The 27,250-nt window shown below is 44.1% G+C and overlaps 1 protein-coding gene across 1 annotated transcript in view; it reads left to right on the forward strand.

Annotated features, from left to right (window-relative positions):
• Grin2a (glutamate ionotropic receptor NMDA type subunit 2A) overlaps positions 1-27,250 on the forward strand; it is a 423,546-nt gene that overhangs the window by 358,726 nt on the left and 37,570 nt on the right. Inside the window, exon 12 of the mRNA NM_012573.4 lies at positions 18,038-18,225. Within this exon, the coding sequence (NP_036705.3) occupies positions 18,038-18,225 (188 nt within the window). The remainder of the gene's footprint in view (positions 1-18,037; positions 18,226-27,250) is intronic.

Below are 27,250 nucleotides of genomic sequence, written 5' to 3' on the forward strand. Positions count from 1 at the left end.
CAGTTAAAGACCCCCTTTCTCCATTTTTCACCATGTTTCTTAATTATTTTTAGTATTGAGTATATTAGTGTATAAGAATAAGATCATCGTCATCATCATCATCACCACCACCACCATCATCATCATCATGATGTTTTTTTCCTCACTTTCCAGCATACAGCATCTATACAAAGTTTTATCTCTCTGCAAAATAGGCACCCCACTTATTCTTGGATTGCTGAAGTTTACGACATCTCCTTTGTACTGTCTCCAGCACCTGTGGTCAACAGACACTGCTTAGACCACCCTGAGCATGAAGCTCAGCTGTTGGCTCCTGTCCCTGGCTGTATGATTCTCAGTAGCATCCAAAAGAGAAAAGAAAAGAAGTGCTGTATACATGGCCAGGAAGCACTGGTTGTCAGTTTCTGAGAAGGCCTTGCATACTTCACAGCTTCAGCTCAGGTCCAGAGACCCAGGTTTGAGTCCTGGCTCTACATTCAGCCATGATTTTGAACAAGCCAGACCACCTCTTAGTCTCAGGTTTTCCAGGGAAAAATCGAGGTTGCTGACTACTTTGATTTCTGAAATAGCCTGAGAGTCTTCTGTTTGCATCAACCACATATGAAGACAGAACTCAGATAGATCATATTGAAAAACCAGGACAAAATCAGGAAGGATTAAGAAAAAGAATTCTAACTTCCAGTGTTTCCAAGCTTTGCTGATAAGCTAACATTATACAAGTCACAGGATAATTTGCTAAAATGCAGATTCCTGTGCCTTGTATGGGTTTTCTGTCTATCCGTGGTGAATCTTCATTTTAATGAGCAGCCCCCACCAGGTGCTGGTGGTTCTGAGTCATGGGAAATTTTCAGAACAGTTACTTTAAAGGAGTCTCATAAACACAGTGGAACGAGACAGTTTTATAAGCAGTAGACAAACCAAATGCTTATCTTTAGAATGAATCAAAGCTGGAAGAAAAGCAGAGAAAGACTTTAAATTATGTTTCTCTGTATATTTGAATTTGTAATAAATGAAAGCAGAGATGTTATCAAGTAAGCCACAGAAAAATAGGATTTGATGTGTAAGCACTGAGATTGGTAAGATTTTCAGAAATGGGCTATAGAGGAGCTGTTAGCGACCCCAGGTTTATTGATCAATGTTCTTCAAACAGAGCTCTGTTTGTTTTCTGATGGTATGACTAGATACCTACAGAAACAATCTGGGGAGTCAAGCATTGTTTTGATAGAAATTTCAGAGCTTGCACTTCATTGTGGACATGGGGTGTGGCAGGGCTGCCTACATCCTGGAAGACAGGAAGTAGAGTAGAGTTGAGACAGGAAAGGATGACATACTTCCTGCAGACAAGCCAGGCATTTAGTAGTTTCACCCTTTCCCAATAACCTCAAAACCACTGAGAAGGGCTGAGTCCTGGTGATCTCATCCTGTCTGGAATTCTGCTCATAGACCCGCTCAGCAGTATGCCTCATGAACTTGGTACATCTGATCATCATGTTGGTGATCAGAAATAACCATTGAAGTAGCCTAAATCTAAGTCAGTGGGGATGATAATAAAATAAGTCCCACTGAGCCAGATGGAGCAGAATCCCCCTGGGAAGGGCCTCGGAATAAGCTCTGCCAGCGATGCATGCTGATTAGATTTTGAGAACATCTGCTCTAGAAGAGAGGGCAGTTGCTGAATGGGACTGAGGCTTCTAGATTTACAAAGACTGTGTCATTCATCAAGTGTTGGCAAGGGGGCAAAGCTCCCATATCAGACTTAAGTGAAACATGGTCCCTTGGACTCCAGAGAGAAAGGAGTTGAAGATACAGTGGGATAATTGGTGGTTGTACTTTAGTTCATTTTAATGTGCAGTTATTCGGACACTGATGTAAAAGTCTAACTTTTCTCCCCTCCTTCCCTTCTTGTATTTAAATTTTTTATTAGCATATATTATCCCTGCAAAGTCATGAGGTTCATTAAGACATTTCCATCCATGGATTTATGAAGCACCGCAGTCACGTACCGCATTTCCTGAGCTTAACTTTTCAGCTCTCAGAACCCACTTTCCAGTTTCCTATCTGATTTCTTTCCCAGCCAACACCATAGACAAATAGACTCCTTGTCTCCCTTCACAGGCAGCAAAGTGAAGAATTACTTTAAAGGGAAGATTATTGTTTCTTTTGAATTTTTTGTTGTGATAGAATACAATTACCATAAAAATTATCATCTCAGTTGTTTTCAGTAAATAGGGTCAGTGATGTCAAGTGTATTCAAGATGTGGTACCAGTATCACGACCACCTGTCCTGGTTTCATTCTGTTGTTCTGATTCAACACTGATTGAAAGAAACTTTAGAGGACTAAAGGGTCTATTTGGCTCACACTAACAAGTGATACTCCATCGCCAAGGAAATTCCAGGCAAGAATTTAAAGCAGAAGTAATAAATAAATGCTGCTTATTGACTCATTGGCTGGCTTATGCTCAGCTAACTGTCTTATACAGTCTAGGACCAGCTGCCCAAGGAATGGTGCTGTCCACAGTAGTCTAAGCCCTGCTACAGAAACTAGCAATCAAGACAGCCTTCTTAGCCAAGCTCTCTGGCTAGTTTGATCTAGACAATCCCTTGACTGAAACTCCCTTCTCAGGTGACTTTGTGTTGTCTGAAGTTGCCAGCTAAAACTCTTTTAGGAAACCATCTATTCCCCAAATTTTTCATCTTCTGAACATCAAACTTGGCATCCTTCAAACATAAAACCTATTCTTCTTCCTATGACCCTGGTAACTAGCATTCTAGTTCTTATCTTTATGATTTTGACCACTGCAAGGTCCCTGTTTAAATAAAATTGAAAAGTGTGTGTGTGTGTGTGTGTGTGTGTGTGTGTGTGTGTGTTTTGTGGGTTCTTTATGTCTTTCACATATTAATATATTGACCTCTTACCACACATGTGATTTGAACATGCGTTCTATTTGGTGAGCTGCATTTTCCATTTCAGTTACATTGACAATATCACTGATGCACAATGTTTAAGCATTAAGTCCATGTTTTTACTTGAGCTCATCTTTTTACAAAGCTCAGGTTGATTGTCTGTGTGATGATAGGGTGTGTGTCCATGTTCATGGATGTGTAATGCACATGTGTATATGATTCCATGTAGAAGCCAGACGACATCCTCTGGCATCATCCCTTTTCACCAAGGTTTTGAGATCCGGTCTCTCACTTGGACTTGGGTCTCAGCTGGCTCAGGTACGTTGGTTGGGCTGTGAGCCCCAGAGATTCTCCTGTTTCTTCCTTCCCTGCACTGGATTTCAAAAAGGTACACCACCACGTTTTACCTGAGTGCTGGTTGAACTCAGGTCCTTTGCTTGTTCAGAACATACTGAGACATCGCTCTAACCATCATTCTTTATGATAAAAAGCAGAACTATGATTCCACATCCTTGCAAGGGCAGAAATATCTTCACAGCAAAGCAAACACTATATTTTTAGTCTTTGGCACAGGTTTTCAAAGACCATGGCATTCAGGGAGGTACATGTTTAGGAGGGACTGGCTTAGTGACTCTGATATCCATGGTCCTTGGGCTTTTAGATGTTCATCTCTTAAATACCAAGAGATGGAGTTATCTCTATTTTCAGGGAGACAGGATGAGGAAGAAGAGTAGGAGACATTCGGGAGGAGAGTACATGGTGTTGGGAATGTAGGAGAATGTTACTTTAGGTCTGGATACATTAAACTGGAAGGACCTTGGACCATTATCTCATCTCATATGCATCCTACTAAGACATTGTAGTTCATGAGCTGCAGTCCTGAGTGAATGGAGCACACGCCCTTACTCTGTCCTCAATACTCTCTGAGCTAGGTTCCGTTTTATTCGCTTTCAGAGATGAAGAACATGACGATCAGCAAGATGAACAGATGGCACAACAAGCTATTTAGCAACAGCACTGTATGGTAGAATTACCAAGCACAGGGCTCAGGCTTGCCTCCCACTTGGCAATGCTGGCTAGAGAATTAGGTGGATAGGAATAGTGTTCAAGGTAGGATTAGAAAGTAGAGTTGTATGGTCCTGTATAATATGTGCGTCTTGTGTAACATACTGTGAGATGACCTTAGAGTTGATACAACACAGCACCCTTATTTCTTCTCTCAAAAGAAGCTGGCCCAGCAATGCAGGGAGAGCGGAGAGAAAGGTAGATGTGGGCTGCGTCAGGAGGGTTGCTATGCTGAGCAAGTTCTTTCAAGGATACCATCTGAGTGGGGCTTATTTGCTATATTTTATCAGTCAGACAGAATCAAGCACGCATGGTTCATTTTCAGCTGCTGAGTTCGAAAGCGGGCGTAGACATCAGCGCTCAGCGAGCTGTTCTAAATGGGATCACGTCATCTCGGGAGAAAAGCAGATCGACAATGACCTGGTTTCTGAGATCCACCCCCACGCTGCAAATACAGCTTAAAAATAATTGCTACCACATCATACAGTTAGGGCTTTTTTTTCCCTCCTTAATAAAAACTCAAGAAAGCAGAGACATCTTTCTTCTTTTTGTCCTTGGAATAACTTCCTGCTAAACTCCATCAAAAACAATATTAAAAGATTTTCAAGGCCCTCCATTAAAAAGTGTTAAAAATAGGAAAACTGGAGGTTGGGGAGACATTGAATGAAGTGAATTCCCGGTTCTGTAAACTCAGAGATGGAGACCCAGGGAAGAGAAGAGGAAGAAAGGAGATGAAATGGAAATACACCTACGAGATGGGTCAATCAGATCAGAGCTTGCCCTGTAAGCACTAGGACCTAAGCTCATCTCCAGAAGTCATGTATAAATCTAGCATAACCATATGTACTGGGGAGATGGAGAATCCCTGGGGTTCACAGTCCAGACAGCTTAGCTAACCTACTCAAGTCTGATGAGCCCTAGACCAAAGGAGGTGGTTGAAGTTTCTGAGGCTGTTCTCTGGCTCTATGTACATACACGCACAAGTGCACATGTATACACACACACACACACACACACACACACACAAGTCACAAGTGTGAAATGGATGCATCTAGAAGCTTGCTGATAACCTTCATGCAAGAAAGTCTGCTGAACTTGTCATTTTGTCTCATCTCTCAGGTTCTATATCACTAACAGCCTTGGTTTTGGTTTTTAACATCTAAGTCAAACTTTTGCCTGTGGACAACATGTGTCTCAAAACTAATAATGGTTGGCTTTATGCTTGGTCTTATGACTTGAAAATTCATAGTTCAATTTGTGGTTCTCCTTCAGCAATTATGAGTGTGCAGTGTGGGTATCTGTTTCCTGGCTTTCTCTGAAGCCTTTAATGCTGTTTCACATCCGAATGTGCTTAACACAAATTGCTTTATCCACCCATTTGAAGCTCATTTTATTACATTTTGAATTGTTTTGGGAACTAAGTGAAGTATTTCTTACCGATGGGTAACATTTATTGAGCATTGACCTTGTGCAGGTCCTGTTTGGGGTGGGGAGGGCTTGGTCAGCATAATTTTATTTACACCTCGTGTCAGTGCTGTGTGACCATGACATTGCCGTCTTCTATTCTGAAATAGAAGACACAAGCAGAGAGTGATGGAGCACAGTATCTAGGATAAGTCCTGCTCCAGAGCCAATGCTTTGAGTCACAACTTAAATACAGTAACAACGGTAGCCGTCTCTGTGACAGCGCACAGCCTGGCTGGCTCTAATTGCCCATTGTTATATAAAGCTGGTACAAAGTTTGTAGAGGTTTTCATTTCAACATGTCTCTTCCTTCTTTGAAATTCACATTGCTATTTTCAAAAAATTAGCTCTCCTTCCATTGGGATGGGAAAGACAAAGGGAGCCCCCAGATGAAATGGTATAATGGTATTCCGTAATGGAGAACTACGCAGATGGTTTCTCTTGGGAAACACACAGAATAAAGAACTCCCTGGAAGATTCTATATTCTTATTTTTAAGCATGTGTGTGCATGTGTGCAGACTTGCATGCATCTGTATGCACATGAGTGTCGAGGCTGGAGGTCAACCTCAGGCATTCTTCCTAGGAGCCCCGCCCACCATGTTTTCTGAGACAGGGTCTCTCACTGGCTTAGAACTCACAAAGTCAGGTATACTGTCTGTCTGCCTATCTCTAACTCTTCAGTGCTGGGATTATAATGGCTCTGGGTTCTGAGGATGAACTCAGGTCCTCTTGCTTACAAGTTATACATTTTACTGACTGGGCCACTGTCCCAGCCCAGATTCCATATTCTTTGCATATGACTCCTGCCACTATTTGCTGAGCCCACATGGGAACTTCAAATCTATAGATGTTTCTTTTGCCTTTGATTCTGCTGGATAGGCAACCTCTCCATTTTAAAGAAGGGATTGAGGCTTGGAACTAAGCAGCCGCAAGCCCAAAGATCTGCAAGAGTCAGAACCAGCGTTCAGAGTCTAACCCCTGGTCCCTCCTTTTTGGCCTGAGATGGGGATGATGCTGAGACAGATCAGACCTGCTTGTTACAAGATGCAGGATTAGGGAGCAGAGCATCCAAGTTCTTGACTGTCTGTGTCTTAGTAACGGGCGCCTTTCTCTCAATGGCCAAATTACAAACAGGCCTCTACTTGTCAGGTACTTGAAATGGTCACAGCACAAGGTGTCAACCTTGTGTGGTCTTTTTCCATCAGCCTTTGGAGGAAGGAGCCTTTCATTAGTAGGTCTAACTTAGGCCATAAAATCATCTAGCACACATAGTGAGACCAAGGTAGACCTTGGTCCAACTGCAAACTCAGAAATGCCCCACCATATTCCTTCTGTAGAGAATTCCAGGTGGGTGCTGGGCACTGTGGCACATACCTGTGAGCTAAACACTGGTTTATCACTTGAGAGGCAAACACAGGAGGATCATGACTTTGTAGTCATTCTTGGCTACACACTGAGACCCTATCGCAAAATAAGAGCTTTTTACAGAATGCTGGCTTTCCAAGTAGAAGTGTATTCTCTTGGCTCTAGGGATCAGCAGTCCAAAGTCAAGGTGCCAGTGGAGACATACATGTTCCTTTCAAGATCTCAAGTGGAGAATAGAATACTTCTGAGCTCTTCCAGCTTCTGATTCTGGGTTCCCTTGGCCCATAACTGCCTTTCTCTTATGTATCATTGTGTCCACATGGTCTTCTCCCACTAGGTATCTTTCCTTCTTATAAAGATGAGGCCATTTCACTTAAGGGGAATTATATACTCTATATATTTTTAGGTCAAGATCCTCAGCTAATAAGATCTTCAAAGACCCAGTTTATCTCCTGTTGATACTGTTCATCCAGCAAAAGTCACCAAAACCCACAGTGGATTCTTTTAGCACGTTTCCTGGTGGTTTCCAATGTCCGCACATGCAGGGAAGTATGTCCTTGGACATCTTGGGACATATGCCATATCCATTAGCGATGATTCCCAGGCTCCATCTGCAGATCCACTGGACAGAATGAGGTTATATTCCACAGGGAAGCACAATGCATGTAAGTCTAGTGTTAAAGCTTGGGAGATAACCCCACCCTTGTGTAGCAATTGTGTCAGCTGGTTTTCTGTGCCTCTTTCTTGTAGTTGCTGGGGTGGTTCTCAAGTCTTGCCAGAACGCAATACACACATTTTCCCTGTCACTCCTCATGGATTCTGCACAGCCACCTGCTGAGTTTGCGGATCAGCGTGTCTGCCATACAGACAGGGAATGGCTGGTTATGTTATCTGCTCAGTACTGAGGCAGTGGACTTCAGAACTGAGGTAAACTCGTTCTAGGGGCTTTTCTTTGGACCATCGTGCTCTCCTTATCTCATTATCAAACAATTCTCAGAACCAAAATGAAAAGATAGCCAGGGAGGGGTAAATATCCCATTGACCATGCGTCAACATCAAACCACCGCTGGCTGATAGTCATTGATTTGATGTAGTTCATTTCTCTTAGACCTTTGCTGTATACGTTTGCAGCTCTTTATGTGTGCACCTATAAATAAACATTTTACTTCTCAGATGCTTTCTAACTATAAGCACGAGGTCAAGGCTTTAAATTACTGTCTGATAAGCTTTCGGATATAGGTGGTTTTACCTTCATCCTCTTGCACAGTTGGAAAAACCTCCATGTTCGTGCATTGTAGTTTACGCAAGCATTTCCTGCTGCTGGAGATTTTCCAGTTAGCCAAGGACTATTAGTTAGAGGTCTGTCTTAAACATCTTAATAAATCCTATGGCCCTCTGCAAGTCATCCTTTTGGGATGAAGGGCGAATAGAATTCCTCAGTCAAATATATTCATACGTTCTTGAAACTTTAATCTTCTGTGGTCAACTGACTGATTTTTTTTAATTCTCCTCCTTTCTGAGTGGCTTCTGGGTAGATGGTGGACTCAGGAATGAGATAGACTCAGTTTTACACTCTGCCTCTAGTTAACATATTTGTTATGTGCCTTTTGGCAAATTGAATAACAACTCTGAGCCCATTCCCCATATCTGTGAGTTTTTTGACTTATGCTCCCATGGAAAATTAGATACTTTGATTTAGGAGAGCTATTGGCACCAAATCCTGTACATTCTAGAATGTGACTAATTTATGTTCTTTCTTTCGTTTACATTTTCTGGATGTACAGATTCCTAGTCCTGGGATCTAACAAAGTCTTCATATCCCATCACTTCTACAATGTGACAGGGTACCCAGGACTTAGTTTGCCACACTTAAATGTTCTCTCTGCTAAAACTTAGCTGGGAGGTCTTGGCAAGTTAACTCACCTCTCCCACTCGTAAAGTGCTGATTGGGGCTGGAAAGGTGGCTTAGCCGTGAAGAGCATGGCTTGCACTTGCAGAGGACCTAGTTCCAGCATCGACATCATGGCTCCCAACCACCTGTAACTCCAGTTCCACAGCATCTGATGCCCTTTCTTAGCCTCTGCAGCCACTTGTCACTCACATGGTGCACAGACACATAGTCAGGAACTCAAATAAAAACAAATACATCTGTTTAGGACAGGTTAGGGAGAAGGCCCAGCAATTAAAAGCAGTTGCTACTCTTGGAAAGGACCTGGGTTCAGTTGTTGGCACCCACATGATGGCTCACAACCATCCGTATCTCCAGTTCCAGGAGAGTAATGCCCTGTTCTGACCTCCACTGACACCAAGCATGTACACAGTACACATATATACATGCATCCGAGAACAATCATACACATAAAATAAATACATCTGAAAAGTTTTTTCTCTTAAACAAAAGTGCTCTTTAGCTTATTCCTTTCATAGGAATGTGAGCGGAAATTATTGGGATATTCAGGCAAGAAACGTGACATCCAGCAGGAAGTAACATTCCAGAAAAGTCTTAACAAGGAAAATGTTTCTTAGGTTCAGAACTCTGAGCTCTAATTCCAAGCATTGAAATTGATAACAAGGAACTCCCTATGACTGACCTTCCAAAGGTTCTAGTCCTTCTCCTACACCAGAACGTGAGCTCTGGTGAGGAGAAAGAGTGGTGTTTGAGTAGTGTGTCATCTCCAGAGGAAGCTCTATAACTGTCACCTCAGCCTGCTATAAATACACAAGAGGATCATGAATTCCTTCTGGTCAAATGGGGAAACCAAGGCTTTGTGAGACTCGCAAACCTGCGCGGTTTCCTAAAGCTTGGGACTAATCCCATTCCTCCAACCCAGAATCCTCAAGGTCCTTCATGTGAGAAGCCCACCAGTGGCTCAATGCAGGCACTTGCCGTGGTCTGCAGTGGATGGATCTGGAAACATGCATTTATTCTGTACAACTTATCAGATGGAGAATTCTAGACTTCAGTTCCGTTCTTTGAAAAATCCAAACACTATCCTGTGGTATCACCACTCTTTGGATGCAATCAATTTGTGTGCATGAAGGCAGAGAGATCTATCTTGTCAGTCTTTTCCTGTGTCTGAGGCTGGGACCAGGAGTGCAGCCATCTTGTGACCTTGTTCCCACTATTTCCTCCTCTCCTTCCTTTCCCATTCCTTCTTCTCTGTCATCTCTCAGAGACTTACTTCCTATCTCCAGTCCACTTTATCCCTTTGTGTGTTTGCATTTTTCTTTCTACCTCCTTTTCTGATTTTCTCTGTCTTTGTCTGTCTGTTTTCCTATTTCTCTTAGCATCTGTTCCTTCACTTCCTCCTCTCTCAAATCCTTCCCACTTCTCTCCTTTTTTTTTTTTTTCTGGCCTTACAAATGTGCTCGATCTTCACAGTGAAAGTAAGCATTAGCCATGAGTCTTTTTGTTTCCAATTCACAGGGCATGTTCTTGGTAGAAATAATATGAATTAAACTGACAACAGCTAAAAGCACACAGGATGAAATTCGTTATTGATTAAAAGTCCATAGTTGACTGGAATCCTCTTGGCTGATTTTGTATTTCTGCACAATTTCGACTCTGGAGCACTGGACTTGGTGGAAATAATAACTACAGGAAAAATCCCAAGTGGCAGGAGTCATAAATTAGTTGGATTTGTTGTGCTCCAAATGTTGATCAATGAATCATATCTTCATGAAATTTACAGAGAATTTACTCCAGTGGAATCAGTTTCCGAAATACAAAAGGGAGTTGGGCAATTTAACTATGAAGATATTGATCTAGGAGTTAAATCAGCTTAATGGAATTTACTATAAAATTAATCAATGCCAGTGCAATTCTGATTTTAATGTTTGCATTCACAAACTTGGAGTAAAAACTGTGAGCCTGGGGCTAGAGAGATAACATGGTGATGGATGCTTGATGCTCTTCTAGAGGACAGGAGATCCGTTCCTAATACCCATGCTAAGTGGCTGCCTATGGCTCCAATTCTGGATCCAAAGCTCGATTCTGTCTTCAACAGGCACCCACATACACATGTGTGCACACAAGCACACCCTCCACTAAAGTAAATAGACGCTTTTGCTGTAAGTGTGAGCATAGAGTCTACAAGATGGCTTAGTGAGTAATGACACCTGCCTGGGTTTCATCCCCAGAACCCATGTTGAAAGGAGAGAACCCACTCATAGAAAGTTTACAATTATCTTCACATGGGTCCCATTACACGCGTGCATGCGCATGCACACACACACACATGAACAGGTGCACATACACACAATTAATCAATTAATTAATCAGTTGATTAATTACTAGGTAGATAGATAAATAAATGTAAGAAAAATGTTTGGAAAATATTAGACTAAACTACTTTCTTGAAGTCAGCTATAGACCCCTGGTTGAGGTTGGATATAGGTCGACTGCTTCATTCCCAGTAAACATGCCCCAAAGTCTCCAGGCCTCACCTTCTCGGCCAACAGGCCTATATGTGATGCTTGCTCTCCTCCACACACCCTTCTCCTCTTTCCTTATACAATATTCACCTTTTGAATGCCCTAAGTGTCATCGGGATCTACAATTGCAAAACACCTTCATTTCCATTTTACCCATCCAACATCTGGCCCTGCAGGGGAAGGAGCCCTTGCCCATCTTATGTAAGGGAAAGCTCAAAGTCAGAGAGGTTCACTGATGAGGTCTCATCTCCAGAGCTGGTGAAGATGATGTGATGGTGTGTGCTATCCCACAGTTGTGTGTGCGTGTGTGTCTGCGCGGTGAGCACCACCACATACATCAGGCGATCTGACCCAGGAACATCTAGAGAGTTCCTATTTCTGCCCACCATCTTGTTGTAGGAAAACTGGAATTGCAGGCATGAGCACTATGTCCAGATTTCACATCATTCCTGAGAGTTTGAACTCGGGCCCTCAAGTTTGCATAGCAAGTGTTTTGCCCACTGAGCTCTCCTCAGCCTGGACTCTTCTTTCTCCTAGCAAAGCTTTGATATTACTTAAAATAGTGCATTCAGTTATCATCAAAGAGACATTTCTGTTTTCATAACACTTGAGACTAGTCCTCCAAACACACACACACACACACACACACACACACACACACACACATTTTATTAATTCATCAGAACAAGCCACTGTCTTGTTAAAGGCTTTTTGAATGTTAATGAATGAATAATTAACTTTAACTATATAATTAGCCTTTAAATGTGCTGAGACCCCCCCAGAGAGCATCTGAAAACATGCATAAGACGATGAGCTAAAACCGGAAGCTTTTGATTAGGAAATATCAGGCTGCCTGGCAACAGAAGTCCCATTCCTGGAAAGGACTCATGCCTCATCAATGATGGGGTACAGTCTTTAGTGGAACAGAGGGAATCGGATTATCTAACAAATGCTTTGGGGCCAGTAGCAGCCTTTCAAGGGCACTGTATAGATGTAAGCAAGCTGGAGCCCCAGAAGTGATGAGGTCAGATCTACATGCCTGTGAAGGCTTTCAAGGCTGTCAAAGTCCCAGCAGGAAATTAACAGGTTCAAGTCACTCGAGACTCTAATGAGACCCTCCTTCCTTGGGCTGCCTTGCATATTTGCCGTTCTGATTTCCCCCTCTTCTTCTGGATTACCGTCATTTCTAATCGGTTTCTCAAGGAGAGAGCATCTACCCAGATTCTATGCTGCTGCTGCTGCTGGTGGTGGTGGTGGTGGTGATGGTGGTGGAGTGTGTGTGTGTGTGTGTGTGTGTGTGTGTGTGTTGTGTGGGGTTCTAGCCTCCTCACTGAGAAGCAAGAGTGTCAATTCATCTGCCACAAAAGGGACAGAGCTTCCAAAACAGGTGATATTGGCCTCAGAGTGCCAGAAAGGATTCTGTCCCCACCAAAGGCAGACTCTGGCCTCTGAGCCTCCTTCTGCCTAGTGGAAGAAGCATTTAGTTGGGAAGGTGAAAGGCTGATTTCATCTTGTAGATGGAAAGCATCAGTAACCAGGCTCCCTCACCTGTGAGTCCTGTCCTTTCACATGGATGCTTGGATCTGAAGGATGAAGCCACCCCCACTCCCACCCCCACCCCGGCCTTTGCTCTGTGCTGCTCAGAGCTCAGCATGGCCAGTCTCCCTTCAGTACCATCAATCTTGTCTCCAACAGTCAGAGTTCAGAGCCCTCAAATACTTCTGGCCAAATCAGACTCCTTTTGGTGATCAACCTTGGTTTCCAGCGAAAGCCTGTGCCCCTCAGCAACCACCTACCAAACAGATAAAAGTGTATATTAACTCCAGGAAGAGTGTCCAATGCAGTTAACCTCAGACCTTCATGCTAGGTGTCTGCTGAGGAAGACAGAAGTAACATCACTCGCCAGACATCTTTAAACCCTTACCCTCTGCCCTGTTCTTGCTTTTCCTTTTGTATCTGGCTCTGTTTACAGTGTTAGCTCTTCATCTAAATCTCCTGAATAGGACAACAGAAGCACACCTTTCTAGTCTTTAAGTCCTAGACCTCTGTGGCCTCTTTCTCATTTCCGCTTTGCACACTGAGAATCAGGAGAATGGCTTCCAATCAAGTTCATGCTCACTGCCTCAGCTTCCCCAGGCAGACAATCAGCAGCACACACAGAGAGTGAGTGGGCTCGTCCTAGCACACCTAGATCCTGGCTGCTGCAGCCCTTCGAAAAATATCTGTTTAAACACAGGCAGAGAAATAATGTGGGGAAAATAGAAGGCAGTGCAGGCAAAGTATTTAGAACTGGACTTCTTACAGAGGGTGCATAAAAGTTTTGGGGCCTTTGGCCATAAACTGAACTCAACTGAACGCGTTTATGCATTTTAAGCATTTGCTGTAAGACAGTCATTGCACGCGCCTCGCTTATATAACATTACTTAGTTCCCAACAGCCCTCTGAGGGCAGATTCTGTCAGCTCCTCATTGCAGAGAGAAAAAGACCAACCCGACCCATAAGAAAACAAAACCTGAGCCTCGGAAACACAGCTGCAGAGTCCAAAGCCTCTAGCTTACAAAGATCTCTTCCCAGCACATAAGCAATTTAATTTCTTTCCATTTGACCAACACCACTGTTTTCAATGGGAAACAGGTAAAGAGTAAAACTTTTTGGTATGTTAGCAAGGAAAAGAACTCAGAGTCTGGTGACCGCAGCCTTCCCCTTGCTTATGACAGGATACCTGGTGAATGTTATCTGTCACTGCACCTCTCAGTCACATTCAGCCATTTTTACAAGTACTCTATCGGTGCCGTTCAATGAAATTATAAATTCACTTCCTTGGCTGTCTGCATTAACTATGGTTCAAAGGCCACCACCCACAGGAGACTGCAGAAGCAGCATTCGCAGTGCTGCGGCAAGCTATAGATAGTGCCGTTGTAGAGAGTTCTAGGGTGCAGGATCTGGAATACCACCATTGCACCCAAGACTACCTTAGGTTTCCAGAAGCCTGTATGCCTGCAGACAAAATAGGAAACACAACAGGAGTGACGTTGTGTCTCCTGGGTAACCGTGACGTCTCAAGTCTCAGTGCAATTGCTGCATGCCAAGTGCAGTGTGCAAGCAATGGCCCTGGCTTGTTTTTGTTTGCTGTATTTGAGAATGGGTATGGTATCTGTCTACAGTGTATGTGCATGGTATTTGCACGTGTATGTGCATGTGTTGTGTGTGTACAGGGATGTGCACTAGTCAGAGAAGGACATTCATGTGTCCTGCGTTACTGCTTCTACTGTATTCCCTCGAGACAGCATGTTCCTCTGAGCCTGCACTACACAGGCAGCCAACAGGCCCCAGTGATCCCCCTGTCTCTTCCCTCCACAGTGCTTGGGTTATATGTACATGCATGGACATACCTGTTTTGTTTTGTTTTGTTTTGTTTTTTTTTTTTTTGGTTCTTTTTTTCGGAGCTGGGGACCGAACCCAGGGCCTTGCGCTTCCTAGGCAAGCGCTCTACCGCTGAGCTAAATCCCCAGCCCCTTGTTTTGTTTTTTAATGTGGTATGGGGATTTGAACTTTGGTCCTTATGTTTGTATGGAAAGTGTCTTCCCCACTGAGCCATGGATATTTTTTTTGAACAGGCGTGTATCTGTGTCCATTTGTACCTAGACCCCTGTGCTCTGGAATCACTGGTGTGTGTGTGAGAGAGAAATCTACTTCGCGCAGCCTCAGTTTCATACATTAAGGCTACTTGTGATCTGATGTGGCCCCAGGAACACAGAGGGTTGGTCCAGGAAGAACAGGTTCCATCTGTGAACCGCTACAGCTGCAGCTCTGAGGATATGCTCACCTGGCCACTGCCGCCAGTGCGGGAGTGCTTTTGCATGTCTCCGCCATGGAATGCCTTGCCTTTTCCCTTTTTGTTCTTCTGGCTGTTGTTCAGCCAAACATTCGTCATGAAATATGGTACCAACTTGCAGAACTCTGGGCAATACCAATGTCCGATACCCTCACAATACAAACTGAAGCTGCTGCTGGACAACTACGTGATGGTCAGGCTCACCTTTCACTTTGCAGCCCAACAGTGTGCTAGAGGGGGCTGGGGTGCAGTAAGAATTCAGATGCCAGGATAGCACTAGATGGGCTGAAGGCCAGACTAGTCTGCATACATGGAAGTCTGTACATCTGTGTGCTTATGTTTATTTCTGGAGGAACTGAGAGAGTTTGCTTTATAAAACCAAGGTTCACAGCATCTCCATGGCAACTGCGGTATGTGAAGTATTGACATTGTACGTACCTCGCCTTCATCAAAGAGAAGAAGTGCCACAGCAACAGTACCCCATGTCAGATTCCCCTTTGACAGCCACAGGAGGTGACTCTTGGCTTACAGAATCCTAGAATGTCTCAGAATCTCAGTAGAACTTCATAGCCCCCTCACTTCACAGCCGAGGAGCCTGCTGTTCAAAAAGGAAGAAGTGGCTTTCCTGAGGCCATGTCTTCATCCAAGCCAACCTAGGACTCAAATATGTCCTATCTACTACTCCAGGGCTCTGACACTGTACTAGGAATGGCTTTAAACCTTTTATTTCTTCCTTTATTTTCATTCACTCTTTCATTATACTCAGTTTAATTGTATCCCCCGTTATCATCTCTTATCTCCTTCCCTCTCCTACTGAAGCCCTCTTCTTTCCAGAAAATCCCCCTCCTGTGTTTATGCCCTTTTCTGTGACCCATTGCATTTGATTGGGGCTGCTTGCATGAGCATGAGGTGGGGTAATTTACTTGACCAAGGACAACTTGCCATCGACTATAACTGCTGAGGAATATAAATCTCACCCCTACCAATCCTTCCATGATGAATGTGGACAGGCCAATCTTACGGGAGGGTTTTATGAGAAGCCACCACTGCTGGGTTCATGAGATCTTTTCTAGCTTTTCACCACTATCCCTACTGTTCCAGTGTAGATGGCCTTCCAGAAAGGCTATGCCCACTGTTCTAGGCAGCTCTGGTTTGCCATTACCACTGGCTACACCCAGCTTCCTGCTGCTGCTACTTGGGTGCTCTGATCATTTTTGAGCTTGGTTGGAGATGACTATCTAATGTTTGGCATAAAAGTTTCGATGTTAGCTAAGCCCTGTAGTTTAACCTCACCTGTAATGGTTACAAAAACAAAATAAAACAGGGGTGGGGCATGGAAAGGATGAACACACCCATGAAGCTTGCAAGGTGCTCCACAGGGAAGAGTTGTTCTCCCACGGGAAGTCCTCCAGCAGCTGCTTCTGGCAGAACACAGGCCCCACCTCGTCTCCTGCCACTTTGATTTTCTTTGCACCAGTGTTTTATATCTCCTTGTTAGAGAAAGGCAATGGAGTGAAGATGGCGTCAGGAGGCTGAGTGATCTCTGGTCCAGTTTTCATGCCTGTTATAGAGTGGACACGTTTATCCCTGTCCTTCAGGGGTAACAGTTTTGGCCTTTAGATAACCTCAGAGTTTTGAAATTATGTTTATACTCACTAGTACGGCTCTAGGCAATGACTGGGTTCAGCCACATCATTCACAAGGTGCCATGATACTTGCCATTGGGAAACGGTGGCTGTGGGGTGTCACACAGGACTGCTGAAGTGATTAATCCCAAAGATGTGACCATAGGTCAAAAAAAATCTCAGAGCACCTCAAAGCATAGATGCAATATTGAAGTAAAAGTCAACTTATCAGAAAAGGAGAAATCACTTTTTTTATTGATATGAAGATTTGATTGGTATGGGCGAAATGAGAAAAGAAAGCAATCGGTGAAGTGATTGGGTATGATCCATTTGTGGGATGAAATAAAGGCGGGTACTGTACAGCGGATGAGCAACCACACCTTATGAAGATGTTTCACGAGCTCGCTCGTGCGCTAGTGTCTGATTCTGAGGGAACTCTGTGGTTTCTTGAGGAGACCCTAATGAAGCAGCCTGATCTTACTCACAGAAACAACAGAAATTTGCTGCCCTAGGATTAAGGAGGTTCAGAGTCTGCCATCAGTGCTTTGCTAACTCTGAGAGTGGGAAAGAAAGGTTTCCCTTGGGGGTCTCATTGTTCACAAGCTCTTAGCTACTAATTCAACTGTTCATATAGGTGAGTGGTGTCTTCTCTCTCTCTCTCTCTCTCTCTCTCTCTCTCTCTCTTTGTGTGTGTGTGTGTGTGTGTGTGTGTGTGTGTGCATACAAGCCTCAGAAGACTATCCATCAATATGCTCATAGAGGTCACATCATAGTTACAGATTGTGGGCTATAGAATTTATGACACTTATTTAATCACATAATTTGAATTCCAATCATGTTTTAATACCTTTCTATATTATTTGAGTTTTAAAATGTTACTATGTAATGATTTTGTAACATGAACAGCAAATGCATTTATGTAAGTCTTTAAAACAAAAAAGACATTATCCCTGATTCATTCCTCTTTACTGCTTGCATGCAACTGCCTCCTTCTACTGTCCTTTAGTGGCTCGTGGTGTTCTGAGGCAAGCCTTTTAAACAGGCCAGCACATCCCCACTGCTGGGAGGTGTTAAGGACAAACACTTAGCAAACAAAAAACCTGCCTGTTTACTCACTTGGGTATATGGAGTCTTCGTGTCTTAATTTAGCTGCCTCTTGTAAGTTGGAAAGGAAAGGTTCTGGCTTTTATCTCCTCATTAAAAATAGATCCTTTTATGACAAGGGGCTAGAGCAACCATGAGTCACCATCTCCACTCTGTGGGGTGCTGGAACTGGCCGGGAGAGCAGGGCCCTGAAATGGCACCTGGCCACCCCATGACTCCCTGGTGTCTTGTCATTTCAGGAAGTTGGACGCTTTCATCTATGACGCAGCCGTCTTGAACTACAAGGCCGGGAGGGATGAAGGCTGTAAACTGGTGACCATTGGGAGCGGGTACATCTTTGCTACCACAGGCTATGGAATTGCGCTGCAGAAGGGCTCACCCTGGAAGAGGCAGATTGACCTCGCTCTGCTCCAGTTTGTTGGTGATGGTAAGTAAGACCTTGTAGTTGACAAGGTAAGGCTCAGGATGAAGGATGCCGATAGATTCCTTAAAATATCCAGGCTGTTCCTCTTGTACTTTAGAATGCAGAATTGTGTGACCCCAAAGGTAGGCTACACTCAGAACCCTTGCCGGTAGCCTTACATAACTGAGCTCTTGTGTGAGTCAGCTTTTCATCGCTATGACAAAGAAACCCAGGATGAGCAACTTAAAGGAGAAAAAGGTTGTTTTGTCTTGTGGTTTCCCTCTGTAATTCCGTTGCTTTCAGGCCTGTGGTGGAGCAGTGCCTGGTGAGGAAAGCTTTTGGTGGAGGGAAGCTGCTGAGTCTGTCATGGCCAAGATGTGACAGTGGGGTTAGGACAATGCGCAGCCTTCAAGGCTGTGTCCCCAGTGACCCACTTCTTCCAGCAGATCTAACATCTTAAAATTTCCATCATCTTCTAGTAGCCCACTGACTTATGAATCTGTAAAAGAGTTGATAATTGTTGTTAGGATCACAGCTCTCAGGACCCAAATACCTCCCAGAATCCTTATCTCAGAACACAATTGCATCGGGATCCAAGCTTTCAGTGTAAGATTTTTGGGTTTGGGGCATTTAAGATCAAAGCCATAATATTCTGGCTTCATTTCTGTTTCTGTGATAAAACATCATGACCAAAATAAAGGAGGAAAAGGCGTCTTTGGCTTACGACTCCACATTACGGTTCATCACTGGGAGACCAAACATTAGCTAAAGGAGCTGGCTCCATCATACGGGAGCAAAGAGCGCAGCGCCCGTCCTGGTTTGCTGGTTGCTTATGGTCCAGCAAGGAGTCTCCCCTTTACACAGCTCAGGGCTCTACTCATGAGACAGTACTTCTCACATTATGGGTGAACCTTCCTGCCTTAACTAACAGTCACAATAACCCTACATAGGCGTGCCCACAGGACAACGTGATCAAGACAATTCTTCAGTTGAAACCCACTTTATTGGTGATTCTAGATTGTGTCAAGTTAACTGTTAGAATGAACCAGCACAGAATCTAGGTCCCGATGTGTGCTCCCCAAATTATAGAAGCATTCCTCAAGGGTTTTGGACTAAAGGAAGACTTTTTTGGACCTATCGGCAGTGAGGGCAAATCAGGCTCATCTAATATCAGGCTCCCCTAACACAGAGCCTGAAATATCCTCAATATCTTGTGGAGATAAGAGGAAGTCTCTAGGAAAGGAAGAATTCATGGTTTCCACACACACACATTCCCCTCCTCTGCTGCCCAGCATGCAAAGTAACTACAGTTCCTCCTCTCACAGTATTTACAACCAAATGGAACCAACTGGGGCAGTTGTGATCCACACTGCCAAACAGGCTACCTGAGATTGTACTGTCTTTCCTCCTTCCTCTCTGCCCTTTTCCACCTGGTGACCGGTGTCTTAGTGACTTTTCTCACTGCTGAGATGTAAACACCAGACTATAAGAAGCTTAAGGCCCTTCATGCTAGGTCTGTGAGGCCAGCCAGTCACATTGCAGCCTCACATAGGAAGCAGCGAGTAAATCACAAGTTGGGCTTGGCTAGGAAACCTCCAGACTTGTCCCACTGACCCATTTCATGCAGCGACCTTCCACCTCCTAAAAGATCCACCACCTTCCCAAACAGTGCTACCAGATGGGAACCCAGGGTTGAAACACATGAAGCTATTGTGTGCATTTTACACATTTCACATCTAAGTCACAGTAGCTGATAATCTCATTACATCTCTTAGCGTGACGAGATGCCTTTTAAAGTCCTGCCCTGAGAGCAATAGTTTCTATGGGAGCGGGAACTAACATAAAGACAGGTAGAACGTCAGCATAGAGACCAGACTAGCATTAGGAATTGCTCAGCATGGCATACAAAAGGGAGGGCATAGGACAAAAGCCCCACTCAAAATGGATGAGGCTATCATCAGAAACACGCAGACTGAACTATGCTATGTACAGCTGAAAGGGTAAAATACAGCAACCACTGTAGCCAAATCCAATATTGAAATGAGCAAAGGCTATAGCAGGTCAGTGTGGATTTGAATGGAGTTTACAATTCCTTTGTAGCTTTCCTTCTTTCTTGCTCATAGAATTAAATCCTTAATTTTTCCAGTGCCATCAAATGTTCTAAGTGGGTTCTATATTTATCTCTCAAATAAAGCTCAGGATTCCCTATAGGTCATTTGTTTCTTCCTCGGGTCACCGGTCATGCTCGGTGTTGGGTAGCTGTGATTTGTGGCTATGTTGGTCAGCTGGTGCTGGGAAATCCCACAGGCATACAGCAATGTGCCTCTGCTCTTCTGACAGGAGTACAAATGGAGTGGACAAGCCTAGGCACAGGCCTGGATGAGTTTGATGGAGATGACTCCTGCCACAGGTCAATGAGTCCAGTGTAGGACCTCTGCCATGTGCACTGGCTGTGGGTCTTATGCAGTCTATTGCTATTCACCTGGAAGAAGGTCTTTTCAGATACACAAATGAAGCCCTTGGCTGTACATGGACATGGGAAGCTTCTGCTTGGTTCCACGGCTTTCTTCTGATATTCTCCTCTCCAAAACAAGTCAGACAGCAAACCTCAAACCCAACATATTGAGCATATATTCTTTTAGGGGAGGAGAAGGATGAGGGAAATGAGCACTGGGATTTGGTGACAGTTTTTCACCTCTCTTCACAGGGTGACCCAGTCAGCAAATGGGTCTTTGCTTCCAGGACAAACCCCAGAGAACCACAGGCACAGTGAGCAGTTGGTGGATGATGGTTTGAGCATACACATATGAATGAGTGCATGGTGTCAGGGTCTATTTCACTTGACAGGAAGTGTTTAAATGTGGTAGGTATCTGTCAAGTAAGCAAGCTTTAGCTCTAGCCCCGCTCACCGTTGGCTCTCTTGTAGCATTTGTTATGAAGCTGCTGACATCTTCAGCAGACAGGACATGTCAATCAGCATTCCCAGTGACTACGCATGTCTTTAGTTGATTCTCAGATTCACCCCTTATTCCTATTCTACGACAATGGAAACCCACATTTGGGGGCTTGTGGCACCCTTGCCAGTAGCTGATGGGATCTCTACTGCAGGGAATTTTATCTAGAATGGATTCAGTTAGGCAAAACTCCCATTCTTCTTATTTTTCTAAGATGTCTGGCAATATTGATTGATTGGACACTTGATTTTAATTGGCACCCCAGGAAGAAGTGAATTGGTGTGCATCTGAGCTAACTCTGTGTGTGCTATTCTTATAAGGAACTTCTGTGACACCACCTCTCTCGGTCTTCATTACCAGCTTGTGTATAGGCGCAGGTATATTTGCATGGTAAGAATGGGGGATGAAACAGAAGGATCCATGCAAAGAACTTAGCATAGAGCCTGAAGCATAAAGATGGTTCCAAAATGTAAGGTGCCTCCTCTCTCCCCTCTATCAGCATTATAATAACTGTCAGTACCATCTTCATAATAATCATCACAGTCATAAATGTCACTGAGTATTCTTTAGCACTGACATCATCACCACCTTCAACAAAAGCACCGTCAGCATCACCAACCACCAGGGTTCCCATCACCACTACCAACAAAGCACCATCAACAGCATCATCATTATTATCACCCATCACCATCATCACCATCACCATCACTGTCATACTTCTAATTGCATCAGCACCACTCTCACGATCACCAAAGCTTTCATTCTCATTATCACCACCACCACCAGTACTACCATCAACAACATCAATAGCCAAATAATTACCATCACCATCACCTCCATCATCATTCCCACTGTCATCACCATCACCACTACTCCCAGAATAAGAGTCAGAAGTACCAGCATCATGGGACCATCTCCATCACCATCATCACCATCTTTCTCCTTCTCAGCATCCCCCCTTTCCCTCCTCTACTCCCATCATCCATGTATGATATTCATGTAGCTAAGTCAGAGACACATTAGCCATAACAGTTGTTTTGTCCCAGGGACAACCTTGTAATGCTAAATGGAAACCATAATCTGCAGCATTTCAAGGTTCTTACGTATAGAGCATTGGGTTCTTATAGATACTTTTTGTCCTGGATCATTGCACACTGCTGGAGTCTGGAAATGCGTCCCTTCGGTTCATCCTCAGAGGCCATCTGGAAGCAATGACATGGGAGAGAAAATGACGTTGCTCCAGGGGGCATCTTAAGATAATCTTCCCGGAAAGCCGCGTCCAATTCTGAATGTCTCTCTAGGAGTAAATACATGAATTAGCACAGCTGCATAAATATTTCACTTATCTTATGCAGTTTCAGCAGGATTAATTATGCTCTAAAATTAGACCCGCAAAGAGCACAGTGCCAAGCAGTACCTAATTATTATTCATCCTTTAGAATGGAGTGTTTATCTCTTGTTATAGAGTAGCTCCAGTGGACGATTATGAGTCTAATGAGTGTCAAAAGTGTAAAAAAATTTCCTAACGGGCTGTGTAAATATAACCTCTGAATGAAGTGTTTGGTTATAAGAGGATGATGTAAAATCTACTAGTCACCTCCCTAGGAAAATGGACATCTCTATGTCTAGAGATGCACAAAACCCCAGTAAGACCTTTCTTTCCTTCTCTTATCTCTCTATGTCCCCTTTGGGACAGCAGGGTGCACCCCAGGGTCTTTAGTTCCTAAGTCAGAAAGCTCACAAGTGCTCTTGGTCCTGTCAGTACCGATACTGGACGCTTATGCGAGAACACCCCTGTTGATCCAAGACATGGGTGTAATTGTCTTATTTTCTTCAAGATACTCACAGGTGCCCAACTATGTATAAATGTAAAATATGTAAATTTAAATTGGAAACATATCTATAATAATCCACCTATGAATGTCTTATAAAATGTGTAGATTATACACATGCACTCTTATTAGATATAGTGGGTGCATGAAAGATTCATCCAATACCTATGAAACACTAGATTTCAATGAGAATGTGTGGGGAGAATAATTCATAAAGGAATATGAAGCAGTGAGAACTTAGAAAAGAGTAGAAGAAACCAGAGTTCGCAGAGCCTCAGTACCGACACAGCATCCAGTAAGTTTCTGTGGCACATGGCGCATTCCTGAAAGATGACATAATTGAGCACTAAGGTTCACTGAGGACGCATGACATCCAAGGCCCATGGAGAGTGGTGTTTCTAGCTTCAAAGTGGAGATGAACAGGCACCTCTTAGTGCTTAGATAACTCATGAGCTTTGTGATTTTCATCCTGATTCTGGGGTTTGGAGGGACAAAGGAATATTCTAGAGGTCATACACCAAGGCCAGTAGAAAATGATCTTGAGAGGTCAGACCCACAGCGCTGAGGATGCTGAGGAAGAAGACGGTAAGTCTGAGGCTGAGTCAGAAGGCAGGGCTTAGGGTGCAGCCCAGTAGGAAAACATTGACTGTGATGCACAAGACCCTGGCTTCCCTTCTCAGCACAACCAAGGAGAAAAAGGGCATTAGGGGAGCGAGAATATATGGTATTTAAAAGCAAATGGTACTCAGAACATAGAAGAGCGCTGTTATTTGAGCCCCTAGTAACTCGGGTCTAGTGGATGATCCATGTCATGCCAAGTACGTCATATGTAGAGGTCTTGCCTATGCCCTTGTAGTGTAAGAAAATGAGGCTCAGACTTCATTGAAAATGGATCATTCTGAAGTCTCTTTTAAAGCAAAGATTTCATTTGAGAAGGCCTGAGATTCAGTCTTTTTAATCATTTCCCAACCAGTGATGCCCTGGCCAACACCTTGTGAAGATTTTTATAGATGTAAAAACTCAGCCATGTTTATTTGTCCCATCATGATCTATTTCCTTTAAAACCTCCTGCCCAAACTGGAGAGACTGCTCGGTGGCTAATGCTGCTCATGCACGGGATGGAAGCTCAATTTCCAGCTGGGTGGGTGCTCTGAACTCCCAGACTTTTGTTTGGCATCTTTGTGGTCATTGTTAATGTTCATCCATACTGCACATGAATTGAGGGGAGCACAGCTATATTCTGTGTTGGTAAAAAAAACTCTACTGCAATCCAGCCATTGAGTTTTGGGGAACACTAACCCAGCATGTGGATGCTCACAAATCTTGAGGGGAGGTGAGCATAGAGGGGAGTGGCCTGGAAGGACCACTTCCTGTTTGTGAGTTGTTCAGGGCAGACAGCCCTCTTCTTGTTTCTTCCTTTGAAGGACAGGACAGCAAGGGACTCCCTGCTGCCAGCTGGAGTGCAGTGTTCCTGTAACTGGAGATGTTCTTTTTGTAGCCAATTAGGATTTTCATAAATTGCTGTGGGCCACCAGATGAGCTGCTGATACCCTCCACACTGCCTCCAAACAACTTCCAAGCTTAATTTCCTCGGGTGGAGTTGGTCACCCTGCATTGTGACTGCTAATGACCACTCATGCCTCCACTCTGAGGAATACACACAAGGGCTTTGCAGGCCATGACTTTAGCTGGCTGAGAAGGGCATGGGCATATGAGCTAAGGCAGTCTCTGAATACCCTCCACACCCCCTCACTCTTGACATAAGCTGAAATGTTGTCATTTAGAATTTTAGGCAAGCACAGACTCTTTGATGCTGCCTCAGTGGGCTGAGTTCCCTTTACACTCTTCTGACCCTGTTTCTAGATTTGATGCAGCCCATCCTTCAGTCTTCTACTCCCTACAGACTCCCTTAAAGGCAGGTACCTTGCCTCTGGCTGAGCTCTAAGCTTGCACCATCCCCTGGGACTTGGCAGTACTTTGTTTACAAAAAGAGAGGAGATAAAGGCTCCATAATTACCAGCCCTGGAACCTGAGCAAATTATCATTTTTATTTCCAATTTTTCTCATCTTCAAGTCAAAGATGTTTAAAAGTTAAAGGTTAAAACAAGTATAAACCAATTCAATCAATGAGTCAACAATCATGTTTAAAAGGACAGTTGTTGAGACCCTTTTATTTAAGACAAATAAAAACCATTCATCAGAATGCATGGAGACAGCCAAAGCAGTCTAGAGGGGACATTTGTAGCAACAAATGCCTACACTTTATGAAGTAGGAGCTGGAGAGGTGAGGGAGTGGTAAGAACACCCACTGTGCACATGAGGTCCTGGGCTGTAACGCAGCACCCACACGAATGGCTTGATGAGGTCACACTTAAACTTGTAACCCAAGTGCTGGGCTGGAGGCTAGATATAGGGGGATCAGTGACTCTTGTGACATGTATGCACGTGCATACACACACACACACACACACACACACACACTCGCACACACTCGCACACACGCACATAAATATGGACACCAGTACATGCACACACACCCACATGCAAGTACACATGTTCACACTCACACATTCATGGAAAACTAGCTGGATGTCTGGTGTATAGTTGATGTGTTCTTATCCAGGGCCTCTTTGCCTTCTCTGATCCTCTGAACATATCTGATTCTGGGTACCTTGAGGGTGGACAACATTTATTCCCAGGGGTTTTATGCTTCCCTTCTTGCACCTAAACTCACAGATGACCTTTGGCCATCAGGCGCTTGACTTGACTCCATTTAGTGAGTTGGCAGTATGTCGGCTGTGTGTATAGCAGATATCTTCTCTGATCAATGTTCTTTTATTAAGGAAAGAAATTAGATGCCCGTATTATTCATAGTTCTTATGGCCAATATCTGACAACAAACTAGGTCATAGAAGAAAGACTTATTTCGGCTCGTGGTAGGGAAGCCTGGTGGTAGGCGGCGCCATGGAGGGAGGATGTGTGCCCGTTTGTTCTTTCTCCTCTGAGTCTCCTGGGAAGCAGGAAAACTGAAGGCAGGTGCCGAGCTTGAAACTCTCTGAGCCATGCAACTGGGAGCCAGTCTGAGTCCCAGCTTTCTTACCTTTAAATCAGAACTGTTTTAAACTTGTTAAATGTTAAACTAGCCTACTTCCTTCACTGAGGCCTCACCTTCTAAAGGATCTACGACTGCCCACCATGAGGCCAATAGACAGGGACCGAGTTTCAAGCATCTGAGCTTATGAACCTCTGCTATTCAGACCATAACAGTACCTGTAAGGGGAGAGGTATGCGTAGGTAGTCATAGACCATAGTCCAATGGTACAGTCTTCCGGAACCCCTTCATTCACTGTAAGAGAGGAAAATTCTTCCTCTGTTTAGTCTGTGAACAGTAATGTCAAATATCCCTGGTTTATTTCATCTTTTCAATGCAGTTCTCTTGATGCACAGAATTAGTAAGGCAAAGCATTCCCTGGCTTTTAGAACCAAAGTGGGTTGTCAACTGTTATCATACCTGGGGCCTAAAGCCAAGAAAGGCAAGGTGTGACTTCATGGGACATTGCATGATGGAGTGGCAGATTTTAGACTAAAAGGAGAATTCTGTGCCTTGCAGGCCAAACAAAACGCAGGGAAAAGAAGCCATGTAGTAACCCCTTACCTTGTTGCTTTGGAGGAAGAGTCGATGTCTGTGACTTGGGCAAGGGGTAAGGAACACGTTTGGCATTGCAGTTTGTCACCGACAGCAACCCAGTTAGAATCATAAAACCAGCAGTAGAAAGCAGTGTGCTGGTCCCCAGCCCCTTCCTGTGCAGTGTGAACAGATAGAAGAGGCAGGTGGACAGAGGGCCCATCCGGTTCTTCTCAGGCAAGGTGTCACTAATAGGGCAATAGGCAGGCCCACACTGATCCTTCAAGAACACGCAGGGGCTACCTTCTCTTGCCCCTTCTTCCTCTTTCACCCTATTCATCACCCTTCATGGCTTCCGTGCAAATCTCCCACAAATCCCAGTCCCTGTCCCATGGAAGGCCCATGATATTGAGCTGCCGTACCCCACCTCCCATTTCTGATTTTGCCCCTCTGACGTATGGTTCCGTACACGGGCAGTGGCATCATGAGAACAAGAACTGGGAGTGCTATCTGCAGTTTCAGTTCAGACAGACTTTCTGCTAAACTGGGTCGAACTCCCACTGTGTTCTCTGCTGAATTCATTCCTGCAGTCTCTAAGAATAAAGACGCACAAATGTTTCCTTCATAATTCCTGTATG

This window comes from Rattus norvegicus, chromosome 10, assembly GCF_036323735.1.
Source record: "Rattus norvegicus strain BN/NHsdMcwi chromosome 10, GRCr8, whole genome shotgun sequence".
Lineage (NCBI taxonomy): Eukaryota > Metazoa > Chordata > Mammalia > Rodentia > Muridae > Rattus > Rattus norvegicus.